Source organism: Meleagris gallopavo, chromosome 28 (assembly GCF_905368555.1).
Source record: "Meleagris gallopavo chromosome 28, MGAL_WU_HG_1.1, whole genome shotgun sequence".
Lineage (NCBI taxonomy): Eukaryota > Metazoa > Chordata > Aves > Galliformes > Phasianidae > Meleagris > Meleagris gallopavo.
In genome coordinates this window covers 5,009,427-5,027,799 of record NC_139431.1, presented here as the reverse complement: position 1 = coordinate 5,027,799, position 18,373 = coordinate 5,009,427, and the positions used below count along the sequence as shown (strand labels likewise).

At 52.0% G+C, this 18,373-nt stretch overlaps 3 protein-coding genes and 1 long non-coding RNA gene across 12 annotated transcripts in view; 2 read left to right on the top strand and 2 right to left on the bottom strand.

Annotated features, from left to right (window-relative positions):
• Positions 1-379: 379 nt before the first annotated feature.
• On the bottom strand, positions 380-2,978 carry BYSL (bystin like). Its single transcript, XM_085210458.1, has 6 exons — positions 2,575-2,978; positions 2,352-2,490; positions 1,941-2,074; positions 1,556-1,716; positions 1,187-1,289; positions 380-982 (listed from the first exon to the last, which is right to left on the bottom strand). Exons 1-6 carry the CDS (start codon positions 2,976-2,978, stop codon positions 634-636), a joined length of 1,290 nt encoding a protein of 429 aa, XP_085066584.1. The 3' UTR covers positions 380-633.
• Positions 2,960-7,354, top strand: MED20 (mediator complex subunit 20). The gene is made up of 4 exons (XM_085210463.1): positions 2,960-3,076; positions 3,170-3,321; positions 4,775-5,028; positions 6,740-7,354. The coding sequence occupies exons 1-4, from the start codon at positions 3,063-3,065 to the stop codon at positions 6,953-6,955; spliced, it is 636 nt and encodes a 211-aa protein (XP_085066589.1). The 5' UTR covers positions 2,960-3,062; the 3' UTR covers positions 6,956-7,354.
• A 127-nt stretch (positions 7,355-7,481) lies between these two features.
• LOC116217478 (uncharacterized) lies at positions 7,482-10,240 on the bottom strand. 2 transcript variants are annotated; one of them, XR_014879938.1, is made up of 3 exons: positions 9,383-10,240; positions 8,040-8,238; positions 7,482-7,791 (listed from the first exon to the last, which is right to left on the bottom strand). It is a non-coding gene; the product is annotated as an uncharacterized LOC116217478 (long non-coding RNA). The 2 variants fall into 2 exon arrangements; XR_004162079.2 differs by having other exon boundaries at positions 8,040-8,112; positions 9,383-10,156.
• The window catches only part of USP49 (ubiquitin specific peptidase 49), a 32,628-nt gene continuing 24,237 nt past the window's right edge, over positions 9,983-18,373 (top strand). For 6 of the 8 annotated variants that reach the window (XR_014879937.1, XR_014879936.1, XM_085210448.1 and 3 more), the window contains exons 1-2: positions 10,213-10,314; positions 17,748-17,831. The gene's annotated coding sequence lies outside the window, so the exon portion shown is untranslated. Of the gene's footprint in view, positions 10,002-10,212; positions 10,315-10,616; positions 12,031-17,747; positions 17,832-18,373 lie in introns of those variants that run through there. The other 2 variants (XM_085210447.1, XM_085210446.1) reach the window with 2 other exon arrangements.

Genomic DNA, 18,373 nt, shown 5'->3' with positions numbered 1-18,373 from the left:
AGGTCAGGTGCTGGCAGCAAACCAGGAAGCACCACCTGTAGCATTTTCTACACTTTAGAATAGCTGTGGTCTCTGGGAACGGTCTGGAGGCCCCAACCTTGGCCCTCACTGAAGGAGGGTGTTTACCCCCAGCCCTTTTGCCCAACATCGCAGAGACCACTTAATGCACAGCAGTCGGGAACGTGCCTGCTGCCAGCAAGGAGACAAGAGGGTTGCACAGCCCCCGCTCTCCTTTTGCAGTTGGGACAGCTCCGGCAGTGCAGTGCTACAAGGAGCCCAGGGTTGGTGGCTTTGCTCTGCCCCCTGCTGGGGACAGGACAGGACGGTGCGTGGATGCAGCCACAGAGAGATGTAACTGCAGAGTAGAGATACTCCAGACTGCAGGACCCAGCTTGGGCTTTATTTTCCGAAACAGAAGCAGGGCAAACCCTACTGCTTTCCTGGGTGCCAGAGGCATGGGACTGCCTTGCAACAAGTAGTGCAGGGAGCACAGCCCAGCCCTGTGGGTACAGCACCACGAGCAGCGGGATCCCAGGGCTGGATGTTCCCAAACACCTCCTGGAGGTGTTGCTCCCAGCAGTGTGCAGCAGCCCCTAGGAGCAGGCCAGGCCCTGGTTTTTCCCACTTCCCCCCTCACTCCATGGCTGCAGGCTCCTGCCCCTCCACATCCCGCGTCTTGGAGTTTGCTAGCTCCCTCCGGATCTCCGCTGAGATCTGCGGATGGCTGTGGAACTTGAGCAGCTCGAGCAGAGCCTCCTTCTGCTCTGAAGACAGGTCCTCCTTGTAGCGCTGGGCGAGAGCCAGGAAGCTCTGGTGCCACAGCACGGGCAGGGTGCGCTCATCTGTGCGGAAAGCCAAGAAATGGAAGACCAGGGCATCCACCACGCGGAAGGGCAGCGCGTACTTCTTGTCAATGAGCAGCCGGAGGAAGATGCTGTTGGCACCGTTGTATGGCATCTCAGCGATCTTCAGCATGGCTGCACTGTGGGGACAGAGGGAGCAGCAGGTGAGGACAGGGCCAGCAGCAGTCGGGGACACCCAGCACAAAAAGGACAGTCTCCAATCTCAGCCCTGGGCAAAGCTGATGAGCAAAAGTTCTCCTGCTCTGAGCTGCTGGCCGGGCTGAGGGATAGATCTGGTGTCCCTGAAAGCAAACTGTTCTCCCCACTTTGCCCCACTGCGTTACCTGGAGTGCAGGACGGGGATGGAACATTTGGTGAGGATGCTGCCGATGATGATGGCCTCCCGCAGCGTGCAGGTCCCCGATTCACACAGGGGGATGAGGATTCCTACAAGGGAAGAAGAGTTGGGCACCCTGGTCATCATCACAGCAGGCAGAGCTGCAGGGTGTGAGGCTCAGCATTGCTCTCTCAGGGCACATTTAACCTGAGGAAATAATAGCTCCTCTGCATCATGGACATCCTTCCACTGAGCCCCCACAGCCACAAAGAGAGCAGTGTACAGAAGTAGTGTTGTGCAACACATTGCCCTGCCGAGCTGCTGTGCACTGCAGCAGGCTCCCATGGTAGAGAGCAGCCCTACAGGGAGCGCCTACCTTTGAACCACGCTCCTGGCTTGAATAGAGCCTTCTTCAAAGCCATATAGAGGTGGAAGTTGAGGCGCTTATACTCAGCAATATCATCTCTGACCCGTGGCAACAATACCAGATTGTAGAACCTCTGGGCCATCCTCTCCTTCAAGTTGGATGAAAATATCCTGTGAAATACAAAGCATGAAGTGAGGTGTGTGCTCTCCATCTCCAAAGCCAGGTTCTGGGAGCAGGGGAGTGCAGGAAACCTCTCCTCTGTCTCTGGGCATCCCCTCTGCTCCAAGGCATGGGGAGGGAGGAGCAGGGTGTAGGGCACACGATGATATTCTGTACATCTCATTCCATTACAGAAAGAGAAAATGACAGCTCAGAGTGCACTGTGCTGGTCCACCTTGTGGCCTGGTACATTGCCGCTGCCGTCCACGTCTCAGGCTCCGTGATGTAGAGGATCTGCTCCCAGTTGGACAAGGCAGGAATGATTTTAAATGCCTTGGGGAGTTTCCCACTCCTGTATTTGGACAGCACCTTCAGTGAAAGCAGAGGGGGTGGGGTTTGTCTCGATGTTGCTAGCAAGCTCCATGCACAGCTCCGCCGCATAGGGGCTGTGCTGACTCTGCTCAGCACAGGGCAGCACTGTGTGTGCCACATGCATCCCCCATCAGCACGAGGTCCACGGCATCCCTGAGGGAAGCAGCAGCGATACCCGCGCTGCCCCTCCTGGGGCGGGACGACCCCATTACTGCACTGGGGGTGGGGGTGCCACAAAGGCGTGTGCGGGGCCGGGGGGCGGCAGCGCCCTCACCTCTCGGACACCTCTGTACACCTCCAGCACGCGGGGGTCGAGCTGGGGCACGGGGCGGCCCGACAGCTCCGACAGCGCCGACTGCACCTCCGTCTGCTTCTCCGTGATCTTCTCCATGATTACATCCGCCAGCGTCCGCCTGGGGGGCCGGGAGAGGTCGGTGCCGAGGAACCGGGGCTCCTCGTCCGCCCCCCATCCCCACCTCCTCCCCCCCGCCCCGCACCTGAGCGGCGGAGCGCGGCTCATGAACACCTCCAGCGCCTTCTCGTCCTCGGGGTCCACCTCCACATCCCCACCGCCGCACCGCCCGTCCCACTCGGCCGCCTGCCGCAGAGTCGGCCATTCCTCGTCCTCCTCGTCCTCCTCCGAGCCGGGGCCGCCCGGGGTCGCGCGGCGCAGCGGCGGCGGTCGGGCGGGCGTCCCGGGGCCGTGCTCGGCCTCCAGCTCCTCCTGCTGCCTCCGCGCCTCCCGCAGGATGCGCCGGGCCAGCCGCGGCCCCACGTAACCTCCGTCCCGCTCCTCCGCATCGCCCTCCGCCTCTCGGCCCCGGCGCTGCCGCGCTCGCGGGGCGGCGGCCCTCAGGATCTGCTCGTGCAGCGGCTCCGCGCCGCGCGCAGCCTTCGGCATGGCGACCCTCAGACGCGCGCTGCGCGTGCGCGCGTCCGGTCCTTCCGCCGCCGCTTCCGGTGCCGGGCGGGGACGGCCGGAGCGATGGGGGTCACCTGGTGAGGGGCCGGGGGGGCGGACCGGAGCCGGGGGTTCGGGATGGGCTCCGCGCGCGTCCCCGCGGCCGTTTAGAGCCGTTTGTCGCCCCACAGCGTGACGCAGGTGCCCGTGTTGGAGGGGAAGAGCGTGCAGCAGACGGTGGAGCTGCTGAGCAAGAAGCTGGAGCTGCTGGGCGCCGAGAAGCACGGCGCGTTCGGCGTGGACTGCGAGACGTACCACACGGCCGCCGCCATCAGCAGCCAAGGTGGGGAACGGAGCGGAGCCGAGCGGAGCCGTGCCCGCCGTCGGGGCCGCTCCATGCGTTCTGCGGGATTTCTGCCTGCGGTGCCGTCCCCTCGAGGGCTCCTGGAGCGGAACGGCCGGAAAGGAGCTCTGCAGAGAAGGACCTGGGGGTCCCGGTGGCCAGCGGGGTGACCGCGAGCCTCAGCGTGCCCCGGTGGTTCCCTGGGGCACACGGCACAGAGCGCAGCCAGCAGGGTGAGGAGGTGCTGCTCCCCTCTGCTCCGCCCTGGGCTCCCCAGTAACGGGCAGACATGGAGCTGCTGCAGAGCCCACGGAGGTGGTGGGAGCCTGGAGCATCTCCTGATGGAAAAAGACTGAAAGCCCTGGGGCTGGAGAAGGTTCAGAGGAGGCAGGGGGGATCATAGCAATCATTGTAGGTGAGTGTCAAGATAATGGGGCCGTGCTTTGTTTGCTGGTGCCCAGTGATAAGATGGGTGGCACTGGGCACAGACTGGAACTCAGGAAGTTCTCTCTGAATATGAGAAAGAACCGCACTGTGGCCCAACTGCAAGGGGTGCAAAGAAGAATAAGAAAGGCTTCTACACAGGAACCTCAACCAGAAGAGGAAAATCCATGAGTAAGTCCTCATGGACCCCATACACATAAGCAACACAGGCAGGCTGGTAGCAACAGACAAGGAGAATGCTGAAGGATGCAACAACTTTTTGCCTCAGTCTTTACTGCTCTTCACACAGCCCTAGAGCAGATGGGTCAGAAGGTGGGAGCTGGGGGAGCAACGCCCCTCTTGCTGGAAGCAAAGATCAGGTTTGTGACCATCTGAGGATTGTAAATGACCCTAAGTCCATGGGTGCAATGAGATGCATCCAGGAGTCCTGAGAGAATTGGCTGACATAGTCACCAAGGCACTCAGTGACATTTGAAAAGTTGTGGTGACTGCCACCCTGTCCACTTCACCTCCATGCCAGGAGAGATCATGGAGCTGATCCTCCTGGAAGCTGTCCTGAACCCCATAAAAGAGAGGGAGGTGATATGGGATTTCCAGCCAGGCTTCTCCAGGGGCAGGTCCTGCCTGACTCACCTTGTTGCATTTTATGGTGGTGTAACCCCAGCAGTGGACAAGGGAAGAGCCACTGATGTCCTCCGTCGGGACTTCAGTAAGGCCTTTGACATCATCCCCCACAAAATCCTTCTCTCCAAATTGGGAAGATATGATGGCTGTACCATTTGATGGGTGAGGAACTGGTTGCAAGATTTCTTTCCTCTTTAAGTGTTAAGAAGTAAATACTATCTGTTCACTGAACTGCTGGATAACAGTGTGTGTATGAATGGTACAGGGACATCAGGATTGAGGCAGCAAGGAGAACAAAGGAAGAACAGATGCTTCCTTCTTTAAAGCACATACAAGTGCAGAGCTGTCGGTGTCACAGCCCAAACACTGTTGCTCTTTATTTCAGGGCAGACAGGCAAGCTGATGTACGTGATGCACAACTCTGAGTATCCCCTCAGCTGTTTCGCTCTCTTTGAAAACGGTCCCTGCCTCATAGCAGATGCCAATTTTGATACGCTCATGGTAAAGCTGAAAGGCTTCTTCCAGAACGCCAAGGCAAACAAGATCGAGAGCCGGGGCACGCGCTACCAGTACTGCGACTTCCTGGTGAAGGTGGGCACCGTTACGATGGGTCCCAGCGCCCGGGGGATATCTGTGGAGGTAAGAATCACCTTTAAAGGGTATGAAATCCAGCTGCGGGTATGGAAATCCCATGCTAGAGGCTCAGCTAGAAACCTTGAGTCCCCATCCCTTCCATGTATCAGTTGTGTTATTAGCTGCTGGCAGTTTGTAATGGATGCATTCATGTGTGCAGCAGGCAGAGCATTTATCTCCTTTTCACAATAAGGTTTAATTCAGATACTGCAGGGCTCAGCTGTGCCTGCTGTTGAGGTGTCCATAGATAAACCCTAAAGGAACGCCATCCAACCAAAAAGTTGCTTAAAGTTCTGGTGCACAACACTGGAAGTGCACTTCAGGTTAATAAGCATACTGAGGCAGGTAGAACACTTGGCTGCTAATTTAATGCTGGTTTGGGTTTTACTTTCTTTCCTGACCTTGTGCAGACAGTGGCTGGGCTGAGCAGCACCAAACAGTGCCCTCCTGCCGCAGGTTTGGCTCTAAAGCTGCTCTCTCCTCATCAGAGAGCTGTGTGCTGCGGATGTCATTGCTGCCCCAGGTGTGCTGACCTGGATTGCTGCACTGCGGGGTGCTGTGTGGGCTCAGAGCCTCTCATCAGATGGCTTCCGTGCTCTGCTCAGTGCTGTGGCTGTTGATGAGACTCGAGAGCATCAGTCACAGCATGGTCACTGCTGTCAGGTGTGTGATGGGGTGGAAGCTGGGCTGCAGCAAACCTTGAACGCTCTAGAGGGAGATGTATCTGTGCACATGACCCTTTGTGGCAGGACCCAGAATGGCATGTGGGGAAGTGGATGGCTGGTTGCAGGTGTGAGTGCAAGGCACTCAAGCTATGGACAAGCCTCAGCAGCTCAGAAACATCTTGGATTAACATGAGGAGCTGGGCTGTGCTGGTACAGGAAGGGCAAAGGAAGGGCAGGTGGGGCTCCAGACATGTAGATGTGTTGGTGCCTAGCAGTCTTTGAAGTAGCTGAGAATTAGGTGTTGGAAAATCTTTCAAAATCTGAGCTTATATCTTCCTAAATACACAAATCCTATTAACTGGTCTATAATTAATAATGACGCTGCATCTACCCAGGCAGGAGTTCCTAGCTAGCAAGGATGGGATTGAGAAGTGGCTTCATAGCAATAAACACAAATGTAGTAGTGTGAGCACTGCTATTGACCTGGGCTTAAAGAGAAGCCTGTTTTACCCTAAACTTGAGTTCAGGACCAGATTTTCTTGGCAGTCTGGTTGCTTCTGCTTTGGTTTAGTAGTTTCTTTTCAGGGTGTCCATTAGGACATAACCCCTGATCTGGAACTGCGAGTCTTTAAATCCCAAGGCTTTATCATTACACATCTGAAAGAAGTCATGGCCACATAAGCTGTTAATATACCAACCTGTGGGAATTAAGTTTATCATTGTTTTTCCACTACTGGGGATTTAAAATGACCAACGAACTTACAGGGTAAATTTACTTTTCTTTTTCTTCTCTTTTGAAGAGGTGGCTTGCATATTCCGTGCATGTCCTGTTCGTATGTGTTTGTCCATCCTTCTGCTGTATATGGTCAACATTCTCAAAGAGAAAGCACTGTTATCCCTCTGCAGCCACAGCACAGAGGGCTGGTTGCTGGCTTCAAACTCTTGATGCATATCTCATATTTAAAACAGTGAGGCAGAGAGAGGAATGCGCATTGTCCTCTGCGTGGTTATGGCCCTCCATTGAGTTTCAGGGCTGTGGTTTTTGTTGCCAGGTGGAATACTGCCCTTGTGTGATAGCCAACGACTGCTGGAACCTGCTGATGGAGTTCATGCAGAGCTTCATGGGGAGCCACACTCCCAGCATCCCATCTGTGTTCGGCACTAAACACGACAGCATCTACAGCCCTGCAGACACAATGGTTCAGTACATGGAGCTGTTCAACAAGATCCGCAAGCAGCAGCAGGTGCCTGTAGCAGGAATCAGATGAAAGGACTCCTGGAGCTCTGTGCAGAGCTTTCTGCAGATCAGGAGTCCCTCCAAAAAGCAGCACTGCATTCGGCCCAAGATTTTTGTTACTTCCAAATCTCTTTGCACCATTTGAAAGCAAAGGTTTTGAATGCCATGAGGATTTCTTCTTGTCCTCCTCCTCCTTTTTCCTTCTCTTTGTGTCTGTGCTCAGGCCTATGGCTCTGATGGTTCTCAGTGCAGTGCTTCATGCAGGGGGATTACCATTTGTTGGCAAAGGAATCCCAGCCAAATGCATGCAAAGGGCAGGGTCTCATTGAATGCAAACAGCTAGGAGAAAGGATTTTTTTTTTACTGTTATATTTGTGTGAAAATGTCTTGTTATTTTTCATCAAAATAAAAAGCTCTCTTTTTGTGAGAAGATGGAGTCTGTGCACAGCGAGTGTTATTCTGTTTTGTATTGTTTATTTACAGTTTTTGAAATGTTCTGTTGCATGGAGACAATTCTTTAGCAGAGTTTTATCTTTGATTAGGTTCAAGGGCTTTATACCACTGTAGCAAACTAATTTTCCTGTGGCAAAATCTACAGGAATTCTTGTATTCCTGTTACGGGTAAGTTCTTGGCTTGCCTTCATCTCTGATATCAGATGGGAGTATTAAAGTCTTCCACTTCTCAGTTAAAGCCCAGTGCTAAATAAATAAATAAGTGTGGCAGGAGCCCTCTCATGCACTGGAAGAGAATACCAACTGCTTTATCTCACTGTTTGAAAGGTCTGCAATAAACGTCCCATTCCTGCACACCATTCCTCTCCAGAGAAATCCTGGTGACATCAGCAGATTTACTGGAGTAAGAAGGATCTGTGGAACGAGAGCCAAAAATTTATGATGAGGCTTAACTGTATGATATCACTTGAATATTTTTCAGTGATGACTTATTTTTATGGCAGGAAAAGCAGGGATATCACATCCCTTTTGAGCTATTTGTCCCTTGGTTTTACATATTCAGCATCTGCCTGGCTTGTAGCTGCAGTTTTTCCCTCTCTGCCCCCTGCTCCACCCCCTGCCTCACGTCAGAAGCAGCACAACACTCTCATTCAGCCACCAACCTCTGTGCTGAGCTTCCCCTGCAGCTCCTGGGAAGGCTGTGCTCAGCACTGTTCCAGCTCCACAGTCGTTGTCCTGGACAAAAAGAAAGGTGTAAGGGGACTTGCAAAGGGAACAATGGGTTCCTGGTGAAGAAGCAGTGTGTGTCTTGCTAGCAAGAAACAATTTTGGTTACTTGCTGATAAATGGGTCTTGAAGATTCTGAAAAGAAAACAAAGATTTTTTTTCCTCCCAAATAGATTTTTTCAATCTGAAACAGCAGGCAGTAAAGAAGCTGCTTTTTAGTTGATTTGCTGACTGGTAGAGAACTAATTACTTAGCAATGGCTTCTTTTTTCTTTTCATTTATACCTGTAAACCTAATTAACTCTTAAAGGATCTAGAACTTTCAGTGTAGGCATTTCATACATTTAATCAGCACCGGCTGTAGAAAGAGCTGGTTGATAAGCCATCGTGAATAGCAGAATGCATCATAAGTACATGAGAAATTCCAACATGCTGACTATGCTGAGTTTCTGCAGCTCCCAGCTCGAGTTGATGAGTTGTGCATTGAACTTCAGCGGGACTGTTGGTTTTCAAGTGATGGTTACAGAACGTGAGCTGCTGTCAGCTAAGTGCGGCTGTGAAAACAAACTGCTATTTATACGGGTAACTATTTCAGTCTTGTTTCACTTTTTAAATCTTAAGATTAAAAAAAAGAATTTCCTTTTAATGACCAGAATTAGTCACACTGAACATTGCCAATGCTTTACTAATTCCTGAAAGATGGTCTTAAAAATATAAAACGTGTGCTGGAATCTCTAGGGACTTCTGTGCTCTTATTAATATGTTGTGCTGTTCCCAGAGTAATAAAACGGGACCTCTTGAGCTACATTCTGCCTTCAATTACACCATTGCAGCCATTGACGTCAGCAGGCTTCCACGTGTATAAGGACGGGTAGGATTTGGCTCTTTGTGCCTGAGCAAAAACTGCTGCTGCTGTTGCTGCATTCTGTAAGCCAGGGGATCAGCTGTCCCAAATGAGGGGCTGCTTTTACACTGGGGCTTTTCACAGAATCACAGAATGGCCCGGGTTGGAAGGGACTTCAAGGATCACGAAGCTCCAACCCCCTGCCACAGGCAGGGCCACCGACCTCCACATTTCATAGCAGCCCAGGCTGCCCAGGGCCCCATCCAACCTGGCCTTGAACACCTCCAGGGATGGACGGGGCATCCACAGCCTCTCTGGGCAGCTGTTCCAGCACCTCTCACAGTAAAGAACTTCCCCTGACATCCAGCCTACATCTTCCCTCCCTATTTTTCACATTCCCGCTGGACAAAACACCTTCTTTCCTTTCGATCCTCACCAGCTGTAGTAAGCCTCGTTCTGCTCCCTGCCCCCAGCATCACCGCGGCTCCGAACGCCGGTCTGCATCTCAACAAATCTTCAGGATGCTTTCAGTAGCGTTACCTTAATGGCCCGTGCCAGGGAATTGAAAACCACCCTCATCCTGCCTGCCGAGGCACGGTCTGGAAGGTTGTTTTCCCCAGGCCTCGTTAATCATCAATTTTAATCATCAATTTTAATTCTTCTGTCCAGAACGGCGCGGTGGGGTTCTGTACGGTGAGCCGCAGGCTGTCAGAGCCGAGGAGGTGGGGTGGGGTGGGGAGGTTCGGTGTTACCCGCCGGGTGCCCCCGCTGCGGCTCCTCCATCAGCTCAGCGCCCCGCCGCCCCCCGAGGGTCTCCCCGCCCCCATCGCCTCAGAGCCCCGTCAACGCCGCGCTGCCCCTTTAAGAGTCCCTTTGTCTCCGCAGCATCCTTATTTACCCTCCTGCTTCTCAACCAAACTTCACCCCGGAATTCACAAAGCCCGCTACGTCACCGCCCGGGGCCGGGCCCAGCCGGTCCCCGCCCCTCAGCGCCGCCGTCCCTCTACTCAACCGTGAGTCATTCAGAAGCACCCCCTAGCGGCTGCGCAAAGCTCGTAAGCTCCGCCAGAGCTTCCTCTACCACGGTGCTAGCTACGCAAACAGCGTCCGCTTGAGCGCCGGCCGCGCCGTTAGCGCCTGGAACGGCGCCGCGGTCCGCTACACCCGCGCCGCTACGGAATTGGCGTAGGCGATGGCGGTGAATGGGGAGCGAAGGGAGGGGCGGAGCGAGCGCGCTGTGTGGCGCGCTCTCTGGCCAATAGCGGGGAGGGGCGGGGCGCGACGGACGGCCAATGGGCGGGGAGAGGGCGTGGCCGGCGGCGTTGGGGCGGCTCACGCTGGTGACAGCTCGCGCGTGCGATGATGGCGGTAAATAAAGGGAGCGGGGGAGGGGGGGTGGTGACCCCCTGCGGGGCGTGTGGGAGGGGTCCTCGTCCTGCATCCACCTGGGGGGGTGAGGGGGGGATCACGGCCGAGCGCTCCCACGGTGGGGGGTGCATCTCGGGGGGGGGGTACCTGTGAGGGCGGGCAGGGCGCGCAGGGGGGTCCGAGGGCTGAGGGGAGGCTCCGGGCCGGGGGGGCCGCGCCGCCGCCTTTGTGTGCGGGCGGGAGCCGCGAGCGGCCCCAACTTTCCCTTTGTTGCGGTGCGGGGCAGCGCGGCCGTCGTGAAGAGGGGGGCGGGGGGAGCGGCGGCGCTTCTGGCGGGAGGACGAAACCCCGGGAGCTCCGGGCGGGCGGCGCTGCGATCCGCTCGGCCCTTCGCGTGGCGCCGAGCCGCGGGGCCGCAAGGAGCCCGGGGACTTCGGCTCCGAGCGGGGCCGAGCGGGACGCGAGCTGGCGAGGAGGAGCTGGCGGCGGTCAGACGGGTCGGTGCCGTTAAGGAGCCGGGGCTGCCCGGCGGCGGATTCGTCGCTCCGATGAGAGGAGATCGCGGGTGTTCGGGGCGCTCAGACACGACGCTGCCGACGCTTGTTTTCCCCTCATCCTTTTGCCCGTGGATATCGGAGGCTTCGCGTGAGAAAGGGGCTCTGAAAGTGGCGGCGATCCGGGGCTGGCACGGCCTTCGCTGTTGCGCAAGTTCTGTTTGTCCCAGTGGACGTTCTTTAGCCGGTGACGGCCGCGCACGCGGCGCTTTAAGGAGCGCTGAAATCAGGGTTGAATTCAGCTGTTGCGCATCCAGAGATCGCTGCTAAAGAGTTAAAGGTCGTCGCGGCGGTTGCGGAGGTGCAGCGGCTCCATCACGCAGTGCGACGGAGGGTCGGAGCGGTGCTGCTGTGAGCCAAAGCACCGCGCTGTGAGCGGCGGCTGTGCGGCTGCACCGCGCTGCCGGTGAAGGAATGCGGCTGGGGAAGCCAAGTCCCGCTCGGCTCGGGCCGCCCCTGCGCTGTTCGCGGTGTGGAAGTGCGGAGCGCGGCTTCCTGCTCGCGGCTCGGCGTCGTCTCTCATTTGGGGTTCGCTTGCTTGTAGTTCTTCCCTGTCCATGTCTGACAGCCCACTCCGTTTCCTTCCTTGCTAAGACGCACTTAGTTGCTAATTGCTTTCTTTAAATGATTGCTTGGTTCCCAGCACTTACGGACGCGCTACACTTGCACACGAGAACTTTGGTGGTGGCAAAAGCAGTCTGTGTTACAGAATCCATCTTTTAAGATCTTATTTTAATCAGCCTCAGGGTTTCCTTTGGTAATATTGTGTCCTGTCCCCTTCCTCCCCATCCCTCCCCTTTAATATCCATTTATACACTGAAATTTCTTAGGACTTCTGCTAGGACTCACGAAGTGAAGCGTAGCTGTGTGCTCTCCATCAGAGGAGGTTAACTGATAGATTCAGGTCAGCCGGGAAATGGAATTGCTTGAAAATTCGGATTCTCTCTTACAAGACACACACGTGAATTCTTTCACATGCGTGTTTGGTCTGAGGAAGTATGTGAAGGTTTATGAAGCTGTCCTCAGTTCTGAGTCAAAGCAGAACTCAAGGCAGAAGCCTTCAAGTTGCTCGTTAGAAAGGAACAGAGAGATGCTGAGATCGGTGGTTTGAAAACCTCACTTGTAACGCCATACAGCAGTTGAGATGGAATGGGAGAAAAAGGTAATGTGTGAGTTCCATAGTAACAGCCAGCTTTGAGCTGCACTGCTTTATGTGCTGTGAAGGACTGTCTGCCCGATAGCTGAATGCTGGGAGTTCTATATGAGAATTCTCGCTGGTGGATGAGTGTGAAACCTCTGCTGCAGCATCGCTGTGGTTCTCACCTCCAGCGTTCCATCAAGGCTTTGGGTTGGGGTTCTGTGGATTGTTGTTTGTTTTTTTTTCCCCTCCCCACTGTGGGGAGTGAAACCTCCAGAGCTGCTGTTGTCTCAGCAGCATGTTGTTAATTGCTGTGCATGTGAACTCTCCACCTTCCCTGAGCACTTCAGCACAATGAGCAGAGCTGTGCTGGGCAGCAGGAACCCCCGTCACTCTCTTCAATGCAAGACCTTCCTCATTAGCACAAAGCCCTTGATGAACAATTGCTCTGGAGCACATGAGCTGCACTAAGCAATTTCAATGTATATATATTATTTAAATCAGAAATCAGCGTATTCCTAACATTCAGTGCATAAACCAGAATGTGCTGTGTGTTTCTTCCTGCTTGTGTGCACTGCTGCTGCCGCTCTCCACTTCTGAGATCAAAGATGGCTCTGGTGATGCTGCTGAGCTGCACACAGCTTTGCCACCACTGAGTTATGGCCCCAGCATGCAGACAGCAGCACAAACAGCCCTTCACCAAGGAGTGAGGGAGAGGAGGCAGAAACCCACTCAGAGTTCTGTGAATGTCGTCAAGAAGTCAGTCCTCCGTGGTCTGAACAAGTTTGTGGTACACCTGCGGTGAGTAATTCCTATCGCAGCGTACTGAGCACAATGCAAATTAAAGTGCTCTTTATTGCACTGTTTTCTGCTGCTTTTGAAGGATCTCCCCCTCCCCCCATACTGTTGCAAAGTGATTAAGTACATAGGTAGAAACAAAGAAAACTTGGCTACTTTGTGCTAAATGTTGTTAATTAGCTGACAGTAATGAGCTGACGTTTACTATTACACCTCCAGTGCATGACAAAAATAGGTTTGAAATCTCTGAGGAAGTGCCAGCAGTCTTGTTAGGGAGCACCTTGGCTGGAAGGGATGCTTCAAAAGAGAGCTCACAAGGCAAGTTGCTCCAATCGGGCAGCTCAAATATCACACTGTCCTTTTCAGAACCTCCCTGAGAAAGCAGCAGCACAACACGGGCAGCTGGTTGTGTGTCTGAGGCTCTTTCCTCCCGCGGTGCACGCCTGCCCTCTCCTTGTCCCACTGCTTTGCTCTGTGGTTCAGCCGCGTTTTCAGGTGAAGAAGAGCACTGAAATATGTGGATGCGAGGGCTCAAAGTTGGGATGAGTGCATTTGAAATGTATCTCATGTAACACGTTGGTCGTGACAAACGGGTGGTCACAAAAGGAAATGTGTTTTCACTGTTTTCTAATCGAAATGCAAAAGGCCGCTTTAAGTAAGGAAAAAAAAAAAAAAGCACATCTTCAGACTCAGGAATTCCTACAGACCATTGGAACTGCTAAATAACACGCTCCATCTTGGTCTTCAAAAGTTTTATTTATTATGGTACACCTCAGTGTGTAGTATATATCACAAAACCTTTTATACCCCAGCCTCTAACCAAGTGTACTGGAAAAGAAGCTTTCTTTTTTTTGCTCTGTGTGAGCCCAGTGGTGGATTTGAAAGAATCAATTTAATGGAGAAGAGCTTCAGTTCATTGATGCTCTTTTCAGTCTTTTCAGTCAAACCATAGAAGATCAAGCCAAGAGTTATGGGCTGCAGCTGCATTCTTCCATTGAGACCTTCTATAGGACATCAGCTGAGCTGATTAAGAAATGGTGACCACAGCTATGTGCCCTTATTCACTCTGAAATGCAAATCCATCCCCTTGATTGAGAAGCATTGCCTTGTAACCATATTTTCCCATTCGCTTTCAGAGGGCAGCTTGGATTTGGTTAGGAAATACTGTCCTGTAATTACATTCTGTCTCTCTCTCAAGCTATGAAAAGCCTCTGAAGAGAATTTGAGGATTTGGTGAGGAAAAGGGATCTTTCCAGCCTGTCTAGGTGGGAGTGCAGATGGAGCAATGCGTGGCTTTTAGCTAGAAATACTGACAGGGTATCTTAAGAAGGGCAGTCAGTGCTGGTTTGTGTTTCTGCACTGCTGCTGCTTTGATTCCCCGTTTCCTGGAAGAGAGCAATGGCTCTGAGCTTGGCTCCATTCAAATGATGCACGATAGGTGTGCTTTCCTTTTATTCCAATTGCAAAACTGTACACTGGATGAAATCCTTTCCCTCTTGTGATGGAGCCGGGCTTATTTCTCTCCTGGTGCTGAAGCTAACTTCATCAACTCGCTTCAGAATGTCACCTTACGTTGCACATTCAATGCATTCCGACTGAAAAACAAGTGCCTTGTGTGAAGAGAATCACACAGATGTGTGGCTGACTTCTAACTCAAGCATTATCTGTGAAAATATTGAACTGTATGCCATCAGAACAAGTGATTTGTTCATATATTGCACTTCAGCTTTGGTGTGAATGCTTTTTCCCCCCCTCTGTGTGCAGATCTGTGTAACTGTCACGTGAGGGCCTTGTGGCTTTTTTGGCTAATTAGGGGTTTGCTTTTATATTCACTGTGTGGTTTTTGTTGCTTGGCTCTGTAGTTGGCAATAGGTGGTGGATTTTCTGGGTGGCAGTTCCAAGCATGGATCGGAGCATCCCACGTGGGTGGATGCACATCAGCGCAGGTGTGCTGCTGGAGCATGGAAAGCCGCAGCTCCTGATGAAGGGATGGTGGCCGGCTTGGGATGAGCCAGAGGGCCCTGATGATGAGTACTGAATCTTGGATTGCCTGCTCCTGAAAGAAAAAGCTCATCACCTGGTGGGGATAGATTGATAGTTGGTGTTGGGCAGGGAACGCAGGGCGCTCTGTTGTCTGTAAGCTCATCGGTGTGCCAGTGCAACATCCAAGTGCAGCACTGCACTCTCACAGGAGCGATGCCTTCAGCTTTTCCTCCCGGTGACCTTAATTAGTAGTTACCAGATCACTTCCCTTTGGTTTCTTAAGGAAACTTTTTCCTTCCTCACTGCCCCTTCCCCTGCTTCTGTCTTGGAAATGCAGAAGGCAAAAGTACCGCGGTGAGGCAGCTCGATGCACCAAGCTGTCACCTGTGCCAATTAAATGGAAGTCATCACTAAATATCAGACCAGGTGCATGGGAAGGCTGCTGCTGGCCTTCCTTGCTGCATGGGTTGCGGGAGGAGGCCTGGTGCTGTGGCCCTGCACAGGTAGCACGGCTCACCATTGCTGCCCTGCTTTGTTGGTGTGCAGGAAAGCTGCTGGCTGATGGCACGGAGCTCTTGGGTGCTGCATGTGTAACGTTTTGTGTACAAATAAGCCCCACTTAAATACGTGCTTGATGTGTTCAGCAGAGAGGAGCTGTAGCTCATTGCTGCATGCGAGTGCTTCGTTTCCAGGCTCTGTAGCATCGACTGTGTCTTCTGCAGCTTGAGCAGTGTGCTGGGAACAAAAGCGCCGTGCTGAGCACAAAGAGCAGCTCACTCTGGATAGCTGCTTCTCCCTGAGGAGAACAAAGTTTGGAGGTTTTTGTCTGTTTTTTTTTTCTTTCCGTATGCGCTCGCACACAAGCATGGAAAAAATGTGTTTTAATTGGGATGTGGGGGGGTTTATTCTAGGCTTAATGCAATATGAATTATTTCAGGGGAAAAAAATCTACATAGAGCCTGTTCTCTTAAAAAAGAAAAACCACCCAAAGAAATCAAACCAGCCAACTGTTTGTGTGCAGGGGTTGGGAGGAAGAGCCCTCAGCCTGGCTTTAATGATGTTTAATCATTCTTTCGAAAATACAAAGGAGGTACTAAAAGCTGTTCAGCTAAGCTTTAGAGAACTAATAGCTATAACTCAGATTCAGAAGTGATTTAGTTCCAGAGGTAAGTCTATAATCCTACCAGCCATGAGTTAATCTGTCATCAGACTAAGGCTGGAAGCAAATCTATTTAACTAAGAACAGTTAATTCACCTGAATGTGCGCCAGATGAGGACCCTTCTCCCAGCCATGAATTTGTTTTTGACAGGGGTTGACGATAGCTGCTGTTTGTCAAAGGCAGGCAGGAAAATATCATTTGGATTTTGTGGTGTGGAGTCTCTGAGCATTTCTGGTTCCTTTCGGATGCTGGAGAAATGAGTGAGTCCCTGAGTGCGAGGGCCGGTCTCCTCATTATTGTAAGGCTGGAAGGTTGTAGGAGCAGCTTTTTGAGGTGGTGATGTCCAAACCAAATCTACCTCTCCCTCTTTCCTTTTTTTCTTGTCCTTTCGTTGTTTCACCTCAAAACAAATTGATACGATGACCTCTGACCTCAGAGTAAGATAATTTACTAAAATAACAGATGCTGGCGAATTGGGCCTCGGCTGATCTTAGATTCTGTGAGAAGATTATCAGTCTAATAGTTTGCAAATCAGGTTCCTGTTCCCTCACTCTGCCGTGGGAGAACAACAGTGCTGCTCCTCAGTCTGCCTGCCGCCCATAGGCAGTGGCTTCAGCCAGAGCAAGACTCGCAGCACAAAGTGAGGCACAATCCACTAGGAAGGGGCATGGAAAGCTGGAAGCCTTTCGTTGTTTTTGTCTTGTTTTAACCTCTGTTCTTCAGATGTCTCGAAGTGGAGCCTCGCAAAACGTGGCTGTGGGATGCTGTACTTCTATTTAATGCTATTTGCCTATTCATTACGGCCGTGGAGATAATAAGCCCCAGCCTGCTGGGGCTCTCTTGTTCTTTATTGCTTTGGTAGATGGCACTGACATGCTCATTTGAGTGATTGCTTTCTGTGTTGTATCAGCTGCGATGTTGTTTTAGATTAGTTAATAGTCTGTCTAAGATTTTGCCAAGATGAATATGAATTGGAATGGGGGAGGACTACCCATAACTTACAAGTATTCACTGCCCGCTCTAATCCGTCTTTGTGTCCATCACAAAGAGATTCTCGCAGACTGTTAGCCTGCTTCTGAATGCCAGGGCTGCTCAACTGAGCTCTGCTGCAGCCATCGGGTTCGTGTGCGAGCAGAGCCAAGAGCATTCTCTGATGTGCTGGGGCTGTGAAACTTCATCTCATACCTGTGAAACAGCGTTTGGGTCTGCTTTGCTTTGTTGAAATTGGGTGTATTTTGCTACCAACAACTGTCAGGTTTTGTGACAGATTGGGGGAACGGAGCGAGATGCATAGGTCGGAATGCAGCCTGTTCTGACCTTGTTAATAAAGCTCTTCGCCAGCGGTGGGAAATTGATTTTGCTGATACTGTTGTGAAGGCAGGCAGAATTTGGATAGAACAGAAGGTTGAATGCAGTTCTGAAGTATTTTAAAAATACAATGTATGAACTATTACTGTCAGCCCCAACTCTGAATGTACTGCTTATATCAGAGCGGGACCAATGTGATATACACTGCGTATGAAAAACAGTGTATTAAGATTGTGGTCCAAAGAAATAATGGCTTCTGCGTTCCGAAAGCAAACAAAATGAAACAGAGCAGCTTTTTTGGCTGTGCCGTAGCAGGTTGTGATGAAAGGGAGTTCTGAGGTGGGGAAAGCGGGCACAGGAGAGAATGGCTGTTCATCTGTCTCCTGTGTTCCTGCTTTGTTGGGCCATGTTGAAAGGTAATGGTGCTTGTTTTGCTCAACTTGGACTTTGTTACTTATGCAGTTATAACATTTCTTGTTCACTTGTGTGCAGGTCCTGCCCTGTGGATACGTAAGCACGTGCTCTGCCTGTCTGAGCAGCGTCACCGAGCGTCCGTCCTTGCTGAGCTGGTCAGAGGTAAGTGGAAGGCAGCAGGAGGTGTCAGCTCTGCTGTGAATCCCCACAGTTTGGGGGTGGTGGGGTGTCAAAATTGTAGTCTGAATGGCCAAATAGTGAAAACTGGTGTAGCTTTCACTTGGCATCAGTACTGCTAATTTTACATCAATTATAGCTCTGTTTTGTTTCTTTTCCCCAATTTTGACTTTTACTGTTTTTTACAGGATGTTCGGGGACAAACATGTACTAAACTTTAAACTGCTCTGCTGTGCCACTCTGATGTTGTCAGCAATTAAGGAAATGGAATTAACTGTAAATTCATGGATTCTATGAAGCTGGTTGCTTGGCTTCATAAAATGAAGTTATTATTTGATACTGGGCAGCTAGCATCTACGTTCAGAGTGTTCTAATGCAAAACATTTTTTCACGTTTTATTCTGAAAATTCAACCTATGTGTCTTTGCTGCAGTGCTTTGGGCTCACACAGATGTAACATGCAGTGGAATTGGTGGGCTGCCTCTTGGCCTTGTTGACTGTTTCACTAAGAGCAGAGGAAATATTGTG

Excerpts from the sequence above, each read along its gene's own strand:
- BYSL (XM_085210458.1), bottom strand. The coding sequence starts at position 2,978 with ATGCCGAAGGCTGCGCGCGGCGCGGAGCCGCTGCACGAGCAGATCCTG. Across the intron at positions 2,491-2,574 it reads AGCCGCGCTCCGCCGCTCAG|GCGGACGCTGGCGGATGTAA; the intron begins GTGCGGGGCGGG and ends CCGGCCCCCCAG. Across the intron at positions 1,717-1,940 it reads GCAATGTACCAGGCCACAAG|GATATTTTCATCCAACTTGA; the intron begins GTGGACCAGCAC and ends TGTATTTCACAG.
- MED20 (XM_085210463.1), top strand. Across the intron at positions 3,322-4,774 it reads CGCCGCCATCAGCAGCCAAG|GGCAGACAGGCAAGCTGATG; the intron begins GTGGGGAACGGA and ends TCTTTATTTCAG. Across the intron at positions 5,029-6,739 it reads CCCGGGGGATATCTGTGGAG|GTGGAATACTGCCCTTGTGT; the intron begins GTAAGAATCACC and ends TTTTGTTGCCAG.